The 21999-nt window shown below is 42.1% G+C and overlaps 1 protein-coding gene across 6 annotated transcripts in view; it reads left to right on the plus strand.

Annotated features, from left to right (window-relative positions):
• Nucleotides 1-744: 744 nt before the first annotated feature.
• Nucleotides 745-21999, plus strand: part of AGBL2 (AGBL carboxypeptidase 2) — a 39240-nt gene continuing 17985 nt past the window's right edge. Inside the window, exons 1-9 of one of the 6 annotated variants that reach the window (XM_025879316.2) lie at nt 745-1269; nt 1386-1518; nt 1786-1849; nt 2890-3024; nt 6744-6845; nt 7726-7911; nt 13237-13344; nt 17773-17926; nt 19615-20397. In XM_025879316.2, the coding sequence (XP_025735101.2) occupies nt 1483-1518; nt 1786-1849; nt 2890-3024; nt 6744-6845; nt 7726-7911; nt 13237-13344; nt 17773-17926; nt 19615-20397 (1568 nt within the window). In that variant the 5' untranslated portion in view covers nt 745-1269; nt 1386-1482. The remainder of the gene's footprint in view (nt 1270-1385; nt 1519-1785; nt 1850-2889; nt 3025-6743; nt 6846-7725; nt 7912-13236; nt 13345-17772; nt 17927-19614; nt 20398-21999) is intronic. The other 5 variants (XM_025879311.2, XM_073904598.1, XM_025879312.2 and 2 more) reach the window with 5 other exon arrangements.

A 21999-nucleotide genomic window follows, 5' to 3' on the forward strand; every position in this document is an offset into this window, starting at 1 on the left:
GCTCCATCCCAGGACCCTGGGATAATGACTGAGCCACCCTTTGTTACCATCTTAACAGAATGGAGCGCTTTGGAGTCTGACAATTTGATGGTCAAAAAGTGTGGTTTCAGTTTTCTTGTAATTTTTCAATCGCTATGGGGTGGTGAGATACAAGGTCAGAGAGGGGAAACAGCTCCCTTTGAGCAACACCTGACAGTTAACCTAAAGCTAAGGAATGGCAAAGAAGTTTGGAATTTTAAGATTTATTTTTTTTTAAAGATTTTATCTGTCAGCGAGCACAAGCAGGGGGAGTGACAGGCAGAGGGAGAAGCAGGCACCCAGCGTGGAAGGAACCCTACTTGGGACTCAATCCCAGGACTCTGGGATCATGACCTGAGCCAAAGGCTGAGCCACCCAGGCGTCCCAACATTTATTTTAGTGAGAGCACAAAAGGGAGGGAGAGAAAATTCTAAGCACACTCTGGGAGCCCGAGCCAAGGCAGGGCTTGAGATCACGACCTGAGCCCAAGCCAAGAATCGGATGCTTAAGGAAGTTAGGAATATTTTTGAGGACCACTAACTGGCATTGTATTCACCAATCCAGTTTCGGTGCCCCAGAAGCGGGGCTGCAACATCGGACGAAAGGAGCAATGCGTCTGAAAAACCGGAGGCGGGCCGCACCCGGGAACATTTCCCAGGGTCCCACCCGTGCCCGGGAGGCGGGAGCTCGTTCCCCGGAAGCGTCCTGCCTCCCTGCCCTCCCGTTTCCGCCTCGCGGTTGCTAGGCTACCGGAGCCCCCGCAGAAAGCGGTGGCAGGCGAGCGCAGGGAGCGTGTTCTCTGCCGGCTGTGAGGCTCGGCTGCTGTCCCTGCAGTGCGGTGGCCTCCCGCCTCGCTTAGGGTCTCTGCCGCCGCAGGCGCGCCGCGCACACCCCTGCTGCCCCAGACGGGCCGGGGAGCGGATGGGAATCGCACCCTTCCCTCTGCCCTGCTAGGAAATCTCTACGCCCCCTCTCCGACTCTTCAGGGTAACTACCTCTCATCACCTTCCCCGGCACCAGGAAGCCCTGAACCCCAGAATTCCATTTTCAGGGTCCACTCTCCGGGCCCCTGACCTTTCTTATCTACTCCGAGGCAACTCCGTTGGATCCCTCCATCGCCATTTCTTTCACTTTTTTGTTGCATCCTGGTGGTGAGCATCTCCCTCCGAGAGGGAAGCATGGGAGCCCCAAGGGTCCAGGTGCCTCGGGAGGCCCAGACTGGAAGACAAGCCGCCCTCCCACATTCCTCAGGTGTGCCTCTTGAGAGGCTGGATTGGCGGGGAAGAGGGAGCGTGAGAGCCGTGCAAGTGGAGGAGGGTGGGGTGAAATCGGCAGTGTTTTTCAGTTGTCCTGTTCTGGTTTTTTAGCTTCTGTGTAATCAGCTGCCCTTTTGGAAACTGGGCAGGGGTTGTGGCTGGATGCCGGTGTCACTGACTTGTCTTCAGCATACCATGCGGAAGTAACATGTTCCCAGCATTGGAAACAGAACTAAAGCAGGAGGTCGGTACATTCCCCTCTCCAGGAACTCCACAGAAATCCAATACTACTAGATCAGAAGGTATATTCCGGTGGCACCTTTTTCTGGCAGGAGATCTTGATCCCCAAGATAGAATAATTTGCATGAATGTCTTTCACTTGGTTTGTTTACAGAAGTGCTCAGGAACTCAAGAACTGTTGTCCTTTGCAACAATTCTTGTGTGCCTTTTGTTGAGAGGTCAGTATTATTTGAAAGGACTTTCCTAATCGATAGGGCTTTTCCTTTCACAGACTCTTCCTGATCCCTATGAAGACTTTATGTACCATCATCTTCAATACTATGGCTACTTTAAAGGTAATAGCACATTCTTACCTAGCATCACCTTTCCTGCCTTCATGGAGTAAATGGTTAGATTAACTGGAGAGTTACACTTGGATAAATTAATGACAGATTTTTCTAGCACCATGAGGGAAAGATGAAGGGAAGTGAAAAGTACTTCCTTTCCCCATTGACCTGCTATGTCACCTCTTTTGAGTGCCTGTGTATACAGGGTCTGTCTATCCTTGTACCAATATTTCTTAATTACACTATATGGCATTAAAATAGTCTTGATAATCTGGGAAGACATGTCCTCCATTGTGTTCTTCAGAAGTGTCTTGGCTATTCTTGCTTTTTCCATGTAATTTTAGAATTAGCTTGTGATGTTTAAAAAATTGGGATTGCATTGTATCTATAGATCAAATGTCACAAGAAATGAGAGTTTTCCAATACTGGGTTCTGCAATCTCTTTTTTATTTTTATTTTTATTTTGGGGGAGTGTTCTGCAACCTAGGAATATACTCTGTTTCTTCATTCTCATAGATCTTGCTTAATGTCTCCCAATAAAGATTTATAATTTTTTCATGGAACTTCATATTGTCATGTTACCATAAATGGTATCTCTTTATATTTTGATTTTCTAACTTTGTCCTGGTATTTAGAAATAAAATTAAGTTTCAATATTGATTTTCTATCAACCTTATTAAATTTTCTTACTAACTATTTCATTTTTAAAGTCATTCCTAATTTGTTGAAAACTGAATTTCCAGTTTGCCAGATTCAACAGAGCCTTCAAGACAAAGCAGCTTTGGGCGCCTTTCTCTTTCCACCCTACCATGCTGCTTCTCAAGTCTCTCCTCACTGTAAATGGGGAAAATGAGGCTTAACTCATGGAAATTGGAATATGAAAGCTCTTTGGAAAATGGGATATATTCATTGTAAAGGCCTGTGGTGGTGATGGGTGGTTAACAGAAGTACTGGCAATTTGGGTAGTACTAGTGGTTTTGGTATTGACCTAGATGTTGCAGGAGATGAACCGGCCTTCCAGCACCTTTCATTACATTGCATATTTGTAGCTCAGAGAGGCAGTTTACCAAACTCAGCGACACACCAGCATGTTTGGAAGAATAATCCTCGCTACCTGCTGAGTGGCTCTTTTGGGGAAAGAGAGGATGTGATACCAGATCCGCTGCAAAAGGAGAAGCTACTCTGTGAGTAAAGATCAGTGTGTGTGAACCCCAGAAACCTCACTGCCTTGAGCCACTCCTTGGGGTATTCAGGAGAACATGGCCTAACACGGCAAAAGCCAGAGGAACAGCCTTGGCCAGTTTCTGACATCACTCAAAAAGCTTATATCTAGATCCACTTTGGATTATAGGTTTAAATTAAAATCCTATACATTCTGGATTACTTTACTGCAAATTCTTGGAAAATTTGTTAAGACTCTGTGGTTAAGACTAACCCATTGATTTTTACACAGTTTTGGCAGGTATATTGTTAAAGCACTTTATGTGAGAGTGGTGGAAATTAATTTTAGCTAGCTTAAGCAAAAATAATTTTGTAAAATTTATTTATTTATTTAAAGACAGAGAGAGAGGAGGAGCGGAGGGAGAGGGACAGGCAGACTCCCTGCTGGGATTGGAGTTCGAAGCAGGGCTCGATTCCACAATTCTGAGATCATGATTTGAGCTGAAACAGAGTTGGACGCTCAACCAACTCAGCCATCCAGGCAACCCCCCCAAAAAATAATTTTTCACAAGGATTTCACAGGTTCCTTCTGGAATCTCAGATCAGGAGTACAGATGAATTTTTCCCTCACTACATAACCAACCAAACATCAATTCACTTTTCCCCATATCCTCCCTGATCCCAGTTCAAGCTACCATCATTTCTATTTTTTTTTAATAATGGTGCTTAAGAAGTATTTTTTTAAAGATTTTATTTATTTATTTGAGAGAGAGAATGAGAAAGAGAGAGCATGAGAGGGGGGAGGGTCAGAGGGAGAAGCAGACTCCCCGCTGAGCAGGGAGCCCGATGCGGGACTCGATCCCGGGACTCCAGGATCATGACCTGAGCTGAAGGCAGTCGCTTAACCAACTGAGCCACCCAGGGGCCCCTCATTTTTCACTATTGAAAGAGCCTTAATAATTGGTCTTCTGAATTCTTCTCTTGTTTCATGCTAACCCCTCTCAATCCATTTTTCACACAGCATTATTCTTTTTTATATGCAAATCTGATTGTGTCCTTTTTCTAGTTAAAACCTTTGAATGACACAAAACCCAAAAGCCATAAAATACCGTTAATAAAGCAAAATAACAAACTTAAAAAAAAAAGATTATGACAAATGTCTCAAAGGATTACTTTCTTTAACATAGTAACTCTTAAAAATCAATATGTAAAAGATGGCCAAATACAAAAATGGGCAAAAGACATGAGCAAGCCTTTCATAAAAACAAACACAGTCAGGGTGCCTGGGTGGCTCAGTTGGTTCGGTGTCTGACTCTTGGTTTCGGCCCACATCATGATCTCATGGGTCATGGGATTTAGCCCTGAGACAGGCTCCATGCTGGATGGGGAGTCAGCTTGGGATTCTCTCCCTCTGCCCCTTCTGCATGTGCATGTGCATGAGTGGGAGCTCGCTCTCTAAAATAAATAAGTATTTATTTATTTTTTTAAAGGTTTTTTATTTATTTATTTGAGAGAGAGAGAGAGAATGAGAGAGAGAAAGCACATGAGAGGGGGGAAGGTCAGAGGGAGAAGCAGACTCCCTGCTGAGCAGGGAGCCCGATGCGGGACTCGATCCAGGGACTCCAGGATCATGACCTGAGCCGAAGGCAGTCGCTTAACCAACTGAGCCACCCAGGCGCCCTAAAATAAGTAAGTATTTAAAAAAAGACAAGTCAATAAGCTTATGAAAAGATGTTCAATTTCACCTTAATTAAAGATACAAATCAAAATGTCAAGGTACCATTTTTTAAATTAATGGGATTTGGGCAAAAAAAACTTTTTAATTACACCTAGTACATATAGGTCAGGGTATGGGGGAAACACTCTCCTAACTGCTGTTAGGGCTGTGAATAGGTAGACTATTTTAGGAAGGCAATTTGGTGATATTTGGGAAATTTAATACAGTGCATAACCCTTGGTGCAATAATTCCATTTTCAGATAGATGTTTGCTCACACCCCAGTGCCCTGAAGACTCTTCCATTCTGTGTCCCACAGCTCCTGGCAGGGAATAGAAAGGCAGGGGTTGAGCAAAGGAAACTCATCTGAGTGGGATGGCTTATGAATGCCCCCTTCCATTTCCTCGTGCCCCATTTACTGATGCTCAAGATAGTAAGAAGCAATTGCCAGCCTCAGTATCATAAACACCAGGAAATTCAAAATCTGCTGGTAGAGGTAACACAATGTGAATGAGTTTTAGCATGTAATTGATGATAGGACTTCTTTTATTCCTGTTTTGATCATTGGCGTGAAGAAGACATGTTTTCATCATCTTTGTAGCAAAGCATTTTTTTTTAAAGATTTTTTTTTATTTTAGAGAGAGAACATGAGCAGGAGGAGGGGCAGAGGGAGAGGGAGAGAGAAAATCTCAAGCAGACTGCATGCCCAGCATGGAGCCTGATGTGGGGCTCGATCCCAGGACCCTGAGATCATGACCTGAGCTGAAACCAGGAGTCCAACGCTCAACTGACTGAGCCACCCAGGCGCCCCAGCAAAGCATTTTTTTAAAAAGATTTATTTATTTATTTTAGAGAGAGAGAGAGCAGGAGCACAAGGGGCAGTGGGAGAGAGAGAATCTCATACAGACTCCCCACTGATCGTGGAGCCTGATCCCACAACCCTGAGATCATGACCTGAGCCAAAATCAAGAGTCAGTGGCCTAATTGACTGAGACACCCAGGTGCCCCACCAGTTTGCCTTCTTGCCAGAAGGTTCTGAGAGTACCTGTTTACTTACACCTGTGCCAGGATGAATGTGAAAACACATAAATGTTTTTCCTGTCAGGTACAAAATTAGTATCTCCTTGTCATACTGGTTTCTAGTTCTTTATGAGTGAGATTGAGCAGCTTTACCATCTTTTCAAATGTTTATTGTCCCCTCCTGCCATTAATCTAGGGAAAAGATTAAGAGTTAAAAAAAAATAGGGCCCTGAAATTAATTCTTTTTTTTTTTTTAAAGATTTTATTTATTTATTCATGAGAGACAGAGAGAGAGAGAGAGAGAGGCAGAGGGAGAAGCAGGCTCCCAAGGAGCAGGGAGCCCGATGCGGGACTCGATCCCAGGACCCTGGGATCATGACCTGAGCCGAAGGCAGACACTTAACCATCTGAGCCACCCAGGCGCCCCGGGCCCTGAAATTAAAAAAAAAAAAAAGTTTCTTTAAAGAAAAGACAGGTGTCTGGGTGGCTCAGTTGGTTGAGCCTCCGACTCTTGATTTTGGCTCAAGTCATGATCTCAGGGTCATGAGATCAAGCCCCGCCTTGGGCTCTGCCCTCAGTATGGAGTCAGCTTGTCCCTCTCCCTCTGCTCCCCTCCCCCCAGCACACACACTCTCTCTCTCTCTCTATAATAAATAAATAAATGAAATCTTAAAAGAAAAAAAAAGAAGGAAAGAGGGCGCCTGGGTGGCTCAGTCCGTTAAGCATCTGCCTTTGGCTCAGATCATGATCCCAGGGTCCTGCTTAGTAGGGCGTCTGCTTCTCCCTCTCCCTCTGCCCACCCCACCCCCCGCTCTCTCTCTCACTCTCTACCTTTCTCTTTCTCTCAAATAAACAAAATCTTAAAAAAAAAAAAAAAAAGGAAAGAAGGAAAAATGGGGCCCTAACTGGGGGTTGGGGGGGCGGTGAAAGGGACAGGGAAAGAGAGCAGAGAAAAGAAAGTCACAGATCCCCAGGACAAACCAAGCCTTCTCCTTCCTCTTTCCAGGGCCCACCTGTCTATGTTCAGCGGTGCACAGACAGTTAGAGGCTGTGAGCAGAGGTATTCGGCGTCCTTCCAGACCTGAAAACTCAAACTGCTTTCCAGGAGGTGTCTTCACTCACTGCTCTCCCTGCCAGACATGGCGCACTCACCACACCCAGGGGCCTTCCGCCTTTCCTTTCTTTCTTTCTTTTTTTTTTTTTTTTTTTTTTGCCTTTCCTTTCTTTTCCTTCTTCCTCTCATTTCCCTTCTTGTTCTCTGCCCTGGAAGCCTCTTTTCCTCCCTTTTTTCTCATTCTGTTTCCCAAGAGCTCATCTCTTTCTCCTGCCCTACTCACTCCTCTGCCCTCCCCTTGGTCCCCTCATTTAGTGTCTCTGTCCTCCCAATCACGGTTTTTTGATCTTGAAAGTTGATTTGTAGATTGTTTCACTGTAGTTAATAAAGCCTTAGGTACTTTTCTCTAAAATGCTAATGGGTGAAATGAAAGTTTCCTCTTTTGCCTCTCTCTAAGCAAAACTATGACATAATTTGATGTAAAAGACAGTTTCCTTCAAGCTTTACATTTAACTAATAGATTACACAGAATCTTAATGTAACTTTTCGTAATTTTTTTTAAAGATTTTATTTATTTATTTGACAGAGATAGAGGCACAGTGAGAGAGGGAACACAAGCAGGGGGAGTGGGAGAGGGAGAAGCAGGCCTCCTGCTGAGCAGGGAGCCCGATGCGGGGCTCGATCCCAGGACCCTGGGATCATGACCTGAGCTGAAGGCAGATGCTTAACGACTGAGCCACCCAGGTGCCCCAACTTTTCGTAATTTTGATGCTATTGTCCTGGACTGAATCTTCTTTTTGAAGGAGACATGTGTCTAGGATCGTGCCCCTGTGCTCATATTCTAATACAGTGCTTCAAGTTAGTCATCACATCGAGCTGCAAAATCCCCAAGGAGGAAAAGAAAGCTGTTCACTCATTCCCTTTCCCTCTGCAGATTCCCTCATGCTTGGTTCATCACTTCTTAAGAGCAGACAACTTCTTCATGATGAATTTGGTGAAGTAAACCCATGTCTTCGAGAACCCCGAGATCTCTTTGCTGCCTTCTCCAGCAGTGGGCCCCTGCAGGCTCCCAGGTGGCCAATAGAATGTGAGGTCATCAAGGAAAACCTTCATCATATCGGTAATGTGACTTATGTGTCGTGGTTCTGCTGTTCTGACAGAGACTGTCTTTTTTTTTAAAGATGTTATTTATTTAGTTGAGAGAGAGAGAGAGCACAAGCAGGGGGAGCAGCGGGGAGTGGGAGAGGGAGAAGCAGGCTTCCCGCTGAGCAGGGAGCCCGATGCGGGACTCGATCCCAGGACCCTGGGATCATGACCTGAGCCGAAGGCGTCTGACACTTAATGACTGAGCCACTGAGGTGCCACCCAGGTGCCCCCTGACAGACATTGTTATGAGAACTTTTGAAGTCCAGCATACTGAAGTACAAAGTAGGACAACATATATTAGCTCATCCTGAACTGATTAAGCCCTGAGAAACTGATACATACTGGTCAAGGTAAAAAGTTACAGTACTGTGTAAACTCAAATGCTTCTGAGGTTATTGGAATGCGAGGATATCTTTCTAGGGGCCAAAATATATCAATACTTAAATCTGTTTTCTAGTATTCCTGTCTCAGTATTAATATGCTTGGTTGAGTTTTATGAGTTGTATTTTTACCAGCCTTGGTATAATTGATGAACACTATATGTACCAGAACATAGTGTTTAATGTTTTTAATTGTATTTTGAGTTTGTTGGAGTTTTTTTATTGGAATCGTGGAGACTATTTTTGTGAGATTGCTGGTTTTATTTTTGAGCTATTGGTGGTGCAGATACAATCTTTAGCATTCATTACATGAGGCATTTCAGAAGTGGGTTCCATTGAAAAATGGGGACTTTTCTAATGGCTGGAATGCTTGTGTCTATCAGGCATTGTGTCTCTGTTTTAGACTGCTAGATAAACAACTGGATGTTTCTTACTTTCACACTTCGCTCTTACAATATTCATTCAGTATATATTTACTAAGCCTCTGCCATATGGTAAGTACAGTACTTGGTTCAGATATAATGATGAACAAGATGGAGACACCCAGAATTCACATACTGGTAGGGATACTGATATAACAAGGCAATTGCATAGAGTTTGGTCCCTCTGCGAACACTTAACCCGAGCCTGGAAGTTTAGGGAGGGTTTCCAAGAGGAGTTGACATGTAAGCTGAGGTCTGATGATAAGTTACAAGTGATCCATCTGAGAGGGTCAAAGAAAGTATTCCAGTTAGAGGACGTGGAAAAAGAGCATGGCATGTCTGGGCAACCAGGGAGCATGGAGCATGAAAGACAAGAGCTAAAGCTGAAAATATAGGGATGTGCTCAATGCCTTAACTGGGCACAGAACTGCTCTTCAGGTGATTGGGAATGTGGGGGAGGGGTGGCATTTTGAGTTGGCACAATAGCTGAGAAGTCCTAAGAGCATTTGTCCCTGCCCTGTACAATTTTTAGATAAAAGTCCAAGTTGATAGGCAAAGAAAATTCCTGTGAGGATTTTGGACTCAGTTCCAAGAGAGGAAAAAAAAGTGGGAAACTGGAATTTAAAACCAGTAGTAATGGTAAAGCACAAGATTTTTTTTTTTTAAGTAAGCTCTATGCCCAACGTGGGGCTTGAACTCACCACCCCAAGATGAAGAGTTGCATTCTCTACTGATGGAGCCAGCCAGTCACCCCAGTGCTAGATCTTTTAAAAAGTATTTTTTTTAATTTCAAGGAAATTTAATAACAAGCACCGTATCGTTTCGACCAAATTGACAGCCTCATCACTTCCTATCACCTTAAAGATAAGAAATTAGCATTGTTTTATTACTGAGCTGTGCCTTTATTATTTTTTCTTTCTTTTTTTTTTAAGTTCAACCAATCAGAAGATAATATTAGAAGCAGTAAAGAAAATTTTAAGGACAGATGTTGGAGTAATTCCAATGAGGTTCTAGGCCCAGATCCACCACCTACTAGCTGTATGACCTTGAGCTAGTTATTTTTTTTAAATTCAAGTTCATTTAAACTGAAAAAACAGGGGTGCTTCTGTGGCTCAATCAGCTGAGTGTCCGACTCTTGATTTTGGCTCAGATCATGGTCTGGATTGTGGGGTTGATCCCCACATGAGGCTCTGTGCTCAGCAGGGAATGTGTTTGAGATTCTTTCTCCCTCTGCCCCTCCCCCCCAAAATAATAAATAAATCTTTAAACTGAAAAGATAAAAACAATTTACCCATTTCTCCCACCCACCTCTGGCAACTACCAATGAGCTTGTTTTTTTGGCCTTGTTGTTTGTTTTTTAATCCAGCGTGTAAGAGAGATCATACAGTATTTGTCTTTCTCTGTCTGATTTATTTCACTTATCATAATGTCCTCAAGGCCTGTCCATGTTGTTACAAATGACAAGATTTCATTCTTTTTTATGGATGAATAATATTTCATTGTATATTTATACCACAATTTCCTTATCCATTCATTCATTGATGAACACTTAGGTTATTTCTATATCTTTGCTATTGTAAATAATGCTGCAATGGGAGTACACTTATCTTTTTGAGTTAGTATTTTCATTTTCTTCGGATCAATACCCACAAGTAGAATTGGTGGTCATATGGTAGTTCAATTTTTAATTTTTTTAAGGAACCTCCATACTATTTTTCCATAGTGACTGCACTAATTTACATTTCCACCAACAGAAGGGTTCCCTTTTCTCCACATCCTCGCTAACACTTGTTATTTCTAGTCTTTTTTGGGGGAGGTAATTTTTTTTATAGATTTTTTTTCATTTAGTTTCTTTTATTGATCTCAGGGTTGTGAGTTGGAGCTCTGTGTTGGGCTCCATGCTGGGCATGGAGCCTACATAAAAAAAAAAAAAAATCAGGGGCACCTGGGTGGCTCAGTTGGTTAAACATCTGCCTTCAGCTCAGGTCATGATCCCAGAGTCCCGGGATCGAGTCCCACGTTGGGCTCCCCTCTCAGCAAGGAGCCCTCTTCTCCCTCTGCCTCTACCTGCCACTCCCCCTGCTTGTGCTCTCTCTCTCTGACAAATAAATAAAGAAAATCTTTTTTAAAAAAATGAAAAAAAAGGGTGCCTGGGTGGCTCAGTTGGTTAAGCGACTGCCTTCGGCTCAGGTCATGATCCTGGAGTCCCAGGATCGAGTCTCACCTTGGGCTCCCTGCTCAGTGGGGAGTCTGCTTCTCCCTCTGACCCTCCCCCTTCTCATGTACTCTCTCTCATTCTCTCTCTCAAATAAATAAATAAATAAAATATTTAAAAAAAAAGAAAAAAAATAAATTCCAAAAAAATCAGGGAGCATGAAGTCTCCAGCTTTGTTCTTCTCTCAAGATTTCTTTGGCTATTCAGAGTCTTTATGGCTCCATAGAAATTTTAGGATTATTCTGTTTCTGTGAAAAATGATATTGGACATTTAAAAAATATTAATTCTTCCAATCCTATGAGCATGGAATATCTTTTCACTTATTTGTGTCCTCTTTAATTTCTTTCATTAATGTCTTATAGTTTTCAATATACAAGTCTTTCACCTCCTTGGTTAAATTATTCCTAGGTATTTATTCTTTTGATACAATTGTAAATGAGATTGTTTTCTTAATTTCTTTCTGATAGTTCATGACTAGTGTATAAACATGCAACAAATATTTGTGTATTGATTTTGTATCCTGCAACTTTACTGAGTTTATTTATTAGTTCTAACAGTTTTTTGATCAAGTCTTTAGTGTTTTTTACATATAGTCATCTGCAAATAGTAACAGTTTGACAGTGTTACTTTTTTTTTTTTTAAGTGGTTCTTTTTGTTTTGTTTTAAGATTTCATTTATTTATTTGACAGAGAGAGACACAGCGAGAGAGGGAACACAAGCAAGGGGAGTGGAAGAAGGAGAAGCAGGCTTCCTGTGGAGAAGGGAGCCTGACGCGGGGATCATGACCTGAGCCAAAGGCAGACACTCAATGACTGAGCCACCCAGGCGCCCCCAACAGTGTTACTTTTTCCTTTCCAATTTGGATGCCTTTTATTTCTTTTTCTTGCCTAATTGCTCTAGCAAGGACTTACAATACAATGTTGAATAAAAGTGGCAAGAGTTGATGCATCTTTGCCTTGTTCCTGATCTTAGAAGAAAGGCTTTCAGCTTTTACATTTTATTTTTGAGATTTTATTTATTTATTTGTCAGAGAAAGAGAAAGATGCAGGACTCAATCCCAGGACCCTGGGATCATGACCTGACCTGAAGGCAGATGCTTAACTGACTGAGCCACCCAGGCATCCCACAGCTTTTCACATTTGAGTATGATTTTAGCTGTGGTCTTATCATATATGGCCTTTATTATGTTGAGGTTCCTTCTGTACACGCTGTGTTGAATTTTTATCATAAATGGATGTTGAATTTTCCCAAATGCTTTTTTTTGCATCTATTAAAATGATTATATGATTTCTACCCTTCATTTTGTGAATGTGGTATATCACATTAACTAATTTGCAGAGGTTGAACCATCTTTGCATCCCTGGAATAAATCCCACTTGATCAGGTATATGATCCTTTTAATGTACTGTTGAATTTCCCTTGTGTCTTTCTGTGCCCCTGGTGTTCATCAATGGCTACTATACTTAAAATGATACTGAGAAGTTGCCCAAGTCCCATATAAGAAATCTTTTAGGGGCGCCCGGTGGCTCAGTTGGTTGAGTGACTGCCTTCAGCTCAGGTCATGATCCTGGAGTCCTGGGATCGAGTCCTGCATCGGGCTCCCTGCTCAGCAGGGAGTCTGCTTCTCCCTCTGACCCTCCCCCCTCTCATGCTCTCTCTCTCTCTCATTCTCTCTCTTTCAAATAAAAAAAATAAATTAAAAAAAATCTTTTAGAATTGAGTGTTAATGCAAAAGTTTTGTTTCCCCCGAAATAATTGATATACTTTTTCCTCTATGGTAATAAAAAAAGTACATAGCTAAACATACTTTCCTGACTTTAAAAAGAAGCTTGGCACACCTGGCTGGCTTAGTCAGTGGAGTATGCGACTCTTGATCTTGGGGTTGTGAGTTCAAGGCCCATGATGGGTATAGCAATTACTTAAAAATACAATCTTAAAAAAAATAAAAAATAAAAAATAAAAATAAATAAAAAGAAGCTCAGGGCTAAATTTTGAAGAGTTGTTATAGCAACTATATTGACCTTTCTGGATTATTTTTAAGTCTTCTATTTAAAGTTTATACTTCTGTTATATATGCTTTTTGTTAAAAATCTGATAGTCTTTATGGAAAGAAGGAAGACATAATTAATTTACAAACAAATTGGAAACTTAGAGTGGGAATTTGATGTGATTCAACCAAACTAGTCACTTGAATAATAATTATTATAATTGTATATTACTTTTGGATAAAGAACCTTTTATATTATTTCTTATTTTATGCTTGTTTAATGTTTTCTTTCAGAGTGGGTTCCACCTCAACCAGAATATTTCTATCAACCTACAGGAAATGAAAAGTTACCAGAAATTGTAGGAGAAGAAAAAGGCACAGTTGTCTATCAATTAGATTCAGGTATCGTTATTATACTGAATAGTTGGTGATTAATCATGATAAAATTATAATAAACATATTTTCTATAATAACAGTGTTTTTTAAAAAATCTGTAGTTTAGTGATAAATAAACTGTCTTTCTAGACCAACCTGAATAGGAACCCTGATATTCATGGCCAATCAGCTTTAAAATTTCAGTTGTTTTTTTTTAAATGATGGTACTTTGTCTTAATAGTTCTAAGCCCATTTTAGAGCTTCTTCTGTGTCATTCTCCTTCCTAAAAATCCGATATTGGATATTCGGGGAACTTGCTCTTCTTTTCTCCATCTCTGTATGTACTTTAGTGAGTACTTTGTAGTATGTGCAATGACTATCATTTACTATGTGGTTTAATTGATTTCCATTAATTTGTAAGCTTCCTACAGGTAGAATACATGCCTTTTTAAAAAATTTGTAGAACCCTGTACCCAACAACAATAGCAAAATACACATTCTTTTCAAAGGCACATGGTACATTCCCCAGGATACACTATATGCTAGGTTGTAAAGCAAGTCTTAATACATTTAAAAAGATTGAAGTCATACAAAATATATTCTTTGACCATGACAAAATTGAATTAGAAATCAACAACAGGGGGCGCCTAGGTGGTCAGTCAGTTCAATATCCTACTCTTGGTCTCAGCTCAGGTCTTGATCTCAGGATCATGGGTTTGAGCCCCACGTTGGGTTCCATGCTGGGGATGGAGCCTACTTAAAATTAAAAATTAAAAAAAAAATCAGCAGAATGAAATCTGGGAAATATACAAATATTTGGAAATTGAACAGCACATTTCTAAGTAACCCATGGGTTAAAGAAATCATAAGAAGAGTTAAAAAATGTTTTAAACTGAGTGAAAATAAAACAACATATCAAAATTTAAAGGATGCAGCTAAGCACTGCAAGATAAATGTATGTCTTTGAATGCCTATATTTGAAAGGAAGAAAGATCTCGAATCAATTACCTGAGCTTTCACATTAATAAATTAGAAAAATAAGCACAAACTAAGTCCAAAGTAACCAGAGGGAAGGACATAAAAAAGATAAGAATGGAAATCAGTGAAATAGAAAACAGGAAAATAATCTGGAAAATCAAACCAAAAGTTGGTTCTTTGGAAACAGCAACAAAATTGACAAAACTTTAGCTAGCCCAACCATGAAAAAAGAAGAGGAGATACAAATTATCAAAATCAGGATTGAGAGGGGACAGAAACAGCAAATCTACAAAAATCAAAAGAATTACAAGGTACAACTTAATGCCAACAAATTAAGCAACATAGATGGACGGGAAAAGCTGTTAGGAAAACACAAATTACCACAACTGACTCAGGGAGAAAGTTTAAAAGTCTGAATAGACTAAAACAAAGACATTGAATTAGTAATTAAAAATCTTCCTGCAAAAGGGTGCCTGGGTGGCTCAGTCAGCTAGTGTCCAACTCTGGTTTCTGTGCAGGTCATGTTCTCATGGATCATATGATTATGCCCCACCTGAGGCTCCACACTCAGTGGGGCATTTGCTTGAGCTTCTCTCCCTCTGCCCCTCCCCCCACTTGTGCTTGGATTTTTCTCTCTCTCTCTTTCTCTTTCTCTAAAATAAATAAATAAATTTAAAAAAATCTTCCTGCAAAGAAATTACTTGCCCAGATGGGGATAGGGTTTGTTTGAATTGTATCAAACATTTAAAGATGAAATAGTACTAATCCTTCATAAACTCTGAAAATAGTAGCAGGAGGAAACATTTCCAGCTGTTTACAAAGCCAGTATTCAAAGCTGACAAAGACATCACAGGAAAACTGTATTCCTTACGAATATAAATACAAAAGTCCTCAACCAAATACTAGCAAAGAGGGGCGCCTGGGTGGCTCAGATGGTTAGGTGTCTGCCTTCTGCTCAGGTCATGGTCTGTGGGTCTTGGGATGGAGCCCCGTGTCAGGCTCCCTGCTCAGTGGGGAGTCAGCTTCTCCCTCTCCCTCTGCCTCTCCCCCTACTTGTGCTTGCTCTCTCTCTTTCTGTATCTCTCTGTCTCAAATGAATAAATAAAATCTTTTTAAAAACCCCAAATACTAGCAAATGTTACTGTGGGCTATGAATCGGATCATCTTTAATGTTGCCTGAGAGACTCAAAGGAATGTCAAAATTCCTATATTAATTGTATCTGGTTGCTGGTCTATACTTTGTGGTTCTGTGAAGAGACTGGACCATGTGGGTCCCCAGCTTTTTTTTTTTTTAAGATTTTAATTAATTAATTAATTAATTTGAGAGAGAGAAACAGCATGAGAGGGGTGAGGGTCAGAGGGAGAAGCAGGCTCCCTGCTGAGCTGGGAGCCCGATGCGGGACTCGATCCCGGGACTCTGGGATCATGACCTGAACTGAAGGCAGTCACTTAACCAACTGAGCCACCCAGGCGCCCATGTGGGTCCCCAGCTTTTAATTGGATTATGTGTACTCTTTCTTTTTGTAAAAAAGATTTTATTTATTTATTTGAGAGAGAGAGCATGAGCAGGGGGAGGGAGAGGGACAAGTGGACTCCCCGCAGAGCAGGGAGCCAGACCTGGGGCTCCATCCCAGGACCCCAGGATCATGACCTGAGCCGAAGTCAGACACTTAACTGACTGAGCCACCCAGGCGCCCCGATTATGTGTATACTTGGGACCTCTTCTGCTCTGTGCTTGCTTTCTTCTATTATGTGCTTCCTTATATGTTTGCTTTCTCTTTTGCTCTCCTTTATTATGTTTGTTACCTGAGTCTCGACAGTGACAGACTTGCCTATCAAAGCAAAAGTCATCATAAATGAAGATATTTGCTAATGAACTGACTAATAAAATAAGCCCCCATGCATATTACTCTTTCATGCTGGCATCTACCCCGCCCCATGGTCAGCATCTTTGTTGATATCAGTCACTTGCTGATTGGTGGATATTATTAATATCTGACAATATAATGCAAGTACAGTAAAAATCAGTTGCAAAGTGAAATTATCCTTACAAGACATGCAGGATTTTATGAAGTTGATGAATGTTGAAGAATTGGCTTGAATCACTTGCAAAGCCACTGACAAATGAGAATCTAGAAATTTTATTTTCAGTTAACAAAGAGAAATCAACAAAAGATGACAAAACAGGTTCTTCTAGACACAATGATAAGAATATTGTGGTACAAAGTCCTTGGGAAAACTATGAAGCCCTAAAATAGTTTTGCAAAAGTAACTGTAAAAATCAAAGATGTCATATAGGAGTCTCATTGAATTTGCCTGGCTGGCTCATCAGTGGAGCATGTGATTCTTGATCTTGGGGTTATAATTTCAAGCCTCATGTTGGGAGTAGAGATTACTTAAAATAAAATCTTTAAGAACAAATTACAGGGGCATCTGGTGGCTCAGTTGGTAGAGCGTCTGACTCTTGGTTTCCGCTCAGGTTGTGATCTCAGGGTCCTGGGGTTGAGCCCCGCATGTGGGGCTCTGCACTCAGCAGGGAGTCTGCTTAAAGATTCTCTCTCTGCCCCTCCTGCAGGGCTCTCTCTCTTCCCCCTCCCCAAATAAATATATTTTTTTAAGTTGCAACCCCACCAATAGGATAGATAGAGGTGATTATAATCTAATTTTTATTAAATGAAATAAATTTTATATTTTTTTGTTTTAGCATCACTTTAAAGATAAAATTTCAATCATAACCTTTCCTTTTCTCTAATTACTATTTTTGTTCCATTCACCCATATTCACCCATGCCAATTCTTCTCAAACTTCTAATTTTTTTATATTTAAATCTGGAAGGATATACCAAAAAATTCTATGGAGTATACTTTATTCCCTCTTTTTTATTTTCTCCTTTACCCTTTTTTAAAATTAATAAATACGTGCTTTTTTTTTAGAATTAAGATTGTAAATGTTTTCAGATGCTCTATATGTAAATCATTTGTCCACATGCTTTAAAATTAGGGCTTAAGTGGGTACAAACAGTATCTGAGATGCCAAAGGCACAGCCATGCAGCAAAAGGAAGTGCTCTACACCACCTTAAAGGTCTTCAAAGAAATCCGATGTTTAAATTAAAAAATCTTGGGGCACCTGGGTGGCTCAGTCGTTAAGCATCTGCCTTCGGCTCGGGTCGTGATCCCAGTGGGATCGAGCCCCGCATCAGGCTCTCTGCTCGGCAGGAAGCCTGCTTCTCCCTCTCCCACTCCCCCTGCTTGTGTTCCCTCTCTCGCTGTGTCTCTATCAAATAAATAAATAAAATCTTTAAAAATAAATAAATAATAAATAAAATTTAAAAATCTCAGCAAGGACAGTTGAAAATCTGAATTTTCATTATTGTTAACCTAGAATGGCATCGAACACACAGAGGAGCTCAATAAATATTGGCTGGATGAATGGATTCTAAGTGGAACCTGCCCTAAATATGTCTGTCTCATCCACAGTGCCCACTGAAGGTTCCTATTTCACCAGTTCCAGAGTGGGAGGTAAGCGAGGGATTATCAGGGAGCTTGCTGTCACGCTGCAGGGACCCGAGGATAATACTCTCCTGTTTGAGTCAAGGTTTGAGAGCGGGAATCTGCAAAAAGCTGTCAGAGTGTGAGTAACGGGAATTCCCGAAGAGGCGATAACTGGAGGGACTGACCCATGTCTTCAGGAGTCATGTTAGGAGTCAGGAGTGCTTTTGAAAAAGAGAGAAGTGGTGAGAAATGCTCATGAGGATGAAGAAGAATGGAATAATTGGGACTTATTTTCCCCCCGAGCAAAATTTATCTACACTGGTTTTTTTTTGCTTGTGAATGATTTTAGTGCTCATTTAAAATTTGTATTAATAGGGGCACCTGGCTGGCTCAATCAGTAGAGCATGTGGCTCTTGATCTTGGGGTCGTGAGTTCAAGCCCCACCTTGCGGGTAGCAATTACTTAAATAAATAAAACCCTTTAGGGACGCCTGGGTGGCTCAGTCGGTTCCGTGTCTGCCTTTGGCTCAGGTCATGATCTCAGGGTCCTGGGATTGAGTCCCACATCAGGCTCCCTGCTCAGTGGGAAGCCTGCTTCTCCTTTTGCCTGCTGCTCCCCCTGCTTGTGCTCTCTTTCTCTCTCTGACAAATAAATAAAAATCTTTAAAAAATCAAAACCCTTTAAAAATTTTTTTGTATTAATAAAAATGCATAACATTAAAAAAATGAAGTCTTATAATCATACCTCCCCAGATACAGCAACTGTTAACAGTTCAGTATATGTGCGATAATTTTCCCCCTCTTTTTTCTGTGTATGTATAATATACAAAATTTATTTATTTATTTATTATTTTTTAAAAAGATTTTATTTATTTATTTGACAGAGCGAGAACAAGCAGGTAGAGCAGCAGAGGGAGAGGGAGAAGCAGGCTCCCTGCCAGGCAGAGAGCTGGACGCGGGGCTTGATCCCAGGACCCTGGGATCATGAACTGAGCCGAAGGCAGACGCTTAACCAACTGAGCCACCCAGGTGCCCCAGAAATTATTTATTTTTATAGGATAACAGTATACATACTGTTTTACAAATTGCTTTTTGCCACTTAATAAATTTTAGATGTTTTCCTATGGAAGTACCACAGATTTATCTCCTTATTTTTAATAATTCATATTATTCTTTTTCTTTCTTTCTTTTTAAAGATTTTATTTAGGGACAACTGGGTGGCTCAGTCATTTTTTTTTAAGATTTTTATTTATTTATTTGACAGAGAGAGACAGCGAGAGAGGCAACACAAGCAGGGGGAGTGGGAGAGGGAGAAGCAGGCTCCCCACCAAGCAAGGAGCCCGACATGGGGTTCGATCCCAGGACCCTAGGATCATGACCTGAGCCGAAGGCAGACACTTAACCAACTGAGCCACCCAGGCGCCCTGGTGGCTCAGTCATTTTATTTGACAGAGAGAGAGAGAGAGCACAAGCAGGGGGAGTGGCAAGCAGAGGGAGAGGGAGAATCAGGCTCTTGGCTGAGCAAGGAGCCTGACACAGGGCTCGATCCCAGGACCCCGGGATTACGACCCGAACCCAAGGCAGATGCTTAACCAACTGAGCCACCCAGGCGCCCCCCAAATAAACTTTCTATACCCAAATTTCTGCCAGCCTAATAGTGTGAGTTGGGGAACTATGTAAATTAGAAAATTAAGGCTTGAAGTAGCAGACTTTCCTGTTGTAATAAGATCTGTTTTTGCCAGGGGGAAACAACACTTTTTTAGATTTCTTTTTTGCGGGGTGGGGGGTGTGAGGTGACAGAGATACTCTTCTATTTTCTCCATTACAGAGATACCTATGAGTATGAACTCACCTTGCGAACTGACCTCTACACAAACAAACACACTCAGTGGTTTTATTTTCGTGTTCAGAACACTAGAAAAGATGCCACCTACCGCTTCACCATCGTCAACTTGCTCAAACCCAAGAGTCTTTACACTATAGGGATGAAGCCACTCATGTACTCCCAGTTGGATGCCAGCACCCACAACATTGGCTGGAGGAGAGAAGGGAATGAAATCAGGTACTATAAGAACAACAGGGATGATGGACGGCAGCTCTTTTACTGTCTCACATGGACCATTCAGTTTCCACACGACCAGGACACTTGCTTCTTTGCACACTTCTACCCATATACGTACACTGACTTGCAATGCTACCTGCTGTCAGTGGCGAACAACCCCGTCCAGTCTCAGTTCTGCAAACTCCGAACTTTATGCAGGAGCCTAGCAGGAAATACTGTATACCTGCTCACCATCACCAACCCAGCCCGGACCCCGCAGGAGGCAGCTGCCAAGAAAGCCGTGGTCTTGAGCGCCCGCGTCCACCCCGGAGAAAGTAATGGCTCGTGGATCATGAAGGGCTTTTTGGACTTCATCCTTAGCAACTCTCCAGATGCCCAGCTCCTCAGAGATATCTTCATCTTCAAAGTGGTTCCTATGTTAAATCCAGATGGAGTGATCGTGGGGAATTACCGGTGTTCACTGGCGGGACGGGACTTGAACAGGCATTATAAAACCATTCTGAAGGAGTCTTTCCCTTGCATCTGGTACACCAGGAACATGATCAAAAGGTGAGCCCCTTTATCTGCTGATCTTCCTCCGAATGCTGTGAGCACTGTCTGATGGGTGCAAGGGCTCTGCTTATGTGGGACTTGGGCGTGGCTTTGGAGACTATCTTTACCCTTATTTTTGCAGTCACGTGGGTGTGGTCAGTTCCAAACTTTTAAGTCCTGTTTTATCTTTTTTTTTTAAAGATTTTATTTATTTATTAGAGAGAGAGAACACGAGCAGGGGAATAATACTACAGAGGGAGAAGCAGACTCCCTGCTGAGCAGGGAGCCCGACGCAGGGCTCGATCCCAAGACCCTGGGATCATGACCTGAGCCGAAGGCAGATGCTTAACCAACTGAGCCACCCAGGTGTCCCAAGTCCTGTTTTATCTTTGGGTTGAACCTGAACATGCAACATTTCAGCTAGAGGCATTTCACTTATTAGTGAAACAATGGAATAGAGAGTTCAGAAGTCAGAGAAGTTCCTAGGCCTTCGTCATGAGGCCTGTGTAGTAATAATAACAGTACCTAACAATTAGGTAGTGTTTGTGTAGAGGGGACAGGTAGTACTCTCAGTGCTTTCCACATGGGGCCCATGTAGTCTTCACATTAACCCTCTGGCGTTGGCACAATCAGTATCTCCAGTCTGTAAATGGTGAGGAAATTAAGGCCCCAAAAGGTCAAGCAACTTGCCCAAGGTCATAGAGCTAAAAAGCGACAGAGTAGATATTTGAAAACAGGCTCTCAGGTTCCAGAGTCTGAGTTCTTTATTACCTCTTATATTATCTCTCGTAAGGAAAGAATAGTAAATAAATCAGTTAATATTTTCCAAGCTTCTGTGAAAGCAGTTGAAGTCTATGGTGTAATGGCAACCACTTTACCGGAAATGGGGCCACAGCACAGAAGAATATGTGGATGCACACACTTTGTAACCGTATCTGTGTGAGGGGGTGGGAGTCATGTGGGGCTGGCAGGCAAAATGGCTAAGAGCATGTGCGTGGGAGTCAGACAGGCCTGACTTTGAGACCTGGTGTTGCTACGGGCCGGTTCTGTGACCTTGAAGTGATTGTACCTCTCTGTGCTTCAGTTTTCCCATCTGTAGAGTGGGGCTAAGCTCGCCTGCTTCAGGTGGTTAGCTGTGAGGATTAAATGGGAGGATCCACGTCATCTGTTTAGCACAGTGCCCTGCACGATGTGAGTGTGTGGCATTACTGCCCTCCTCTTCATCCTGTCATCATCATCATGGAGAAGGTGACAATGTTTGGAAGACTGAGTAGATGCCTGGGTGAGGAGGAAACAGAGGAGCTGAGCCTTACAGGAACTGGCCCTGGAAAGTCAGGGACCCAGGCTTTCTTTCTCAGTTTCAACCCAACACTTACAGCCTCTCTACTTCCGTCTTTCTTTCCCCAGGGCTGCCTCCGGGTGGGCTTTCTTTCCACAGATTTCCTCCGCTTCCTTGTCAGCTTACACAAGGTGTACCCACAATCCCCTTCCACATCCGCACATTTTCATCTCAAGTCCCTGTGACTGGCAGGGGCGAGGAGTGCTGGTAGCGTGTTTACAGCAGTGGCTAAGGATGGGCATCGGGTCCTTTGAAGGGGTTGACCTTTTCTTTAGAGGGAC

Source organism: Callorhinus ursinus, unplaced genomic scaffold (genome assembly GCF_003265705.2).
Source record: "Callorhinus ursinus isolate GAN/ISIS: 27379988/994484 unplaced genomic scaffold, GSC_fseal_2.0 scaffold21, whole genome shotgun sequence".
Classification (NCBI taxonomy): Eukaryota; Metazoa; Chordata; class Mammalia; order Carnivora; family Otariidae; genus Callorhinus; species Callorhinus ursinus.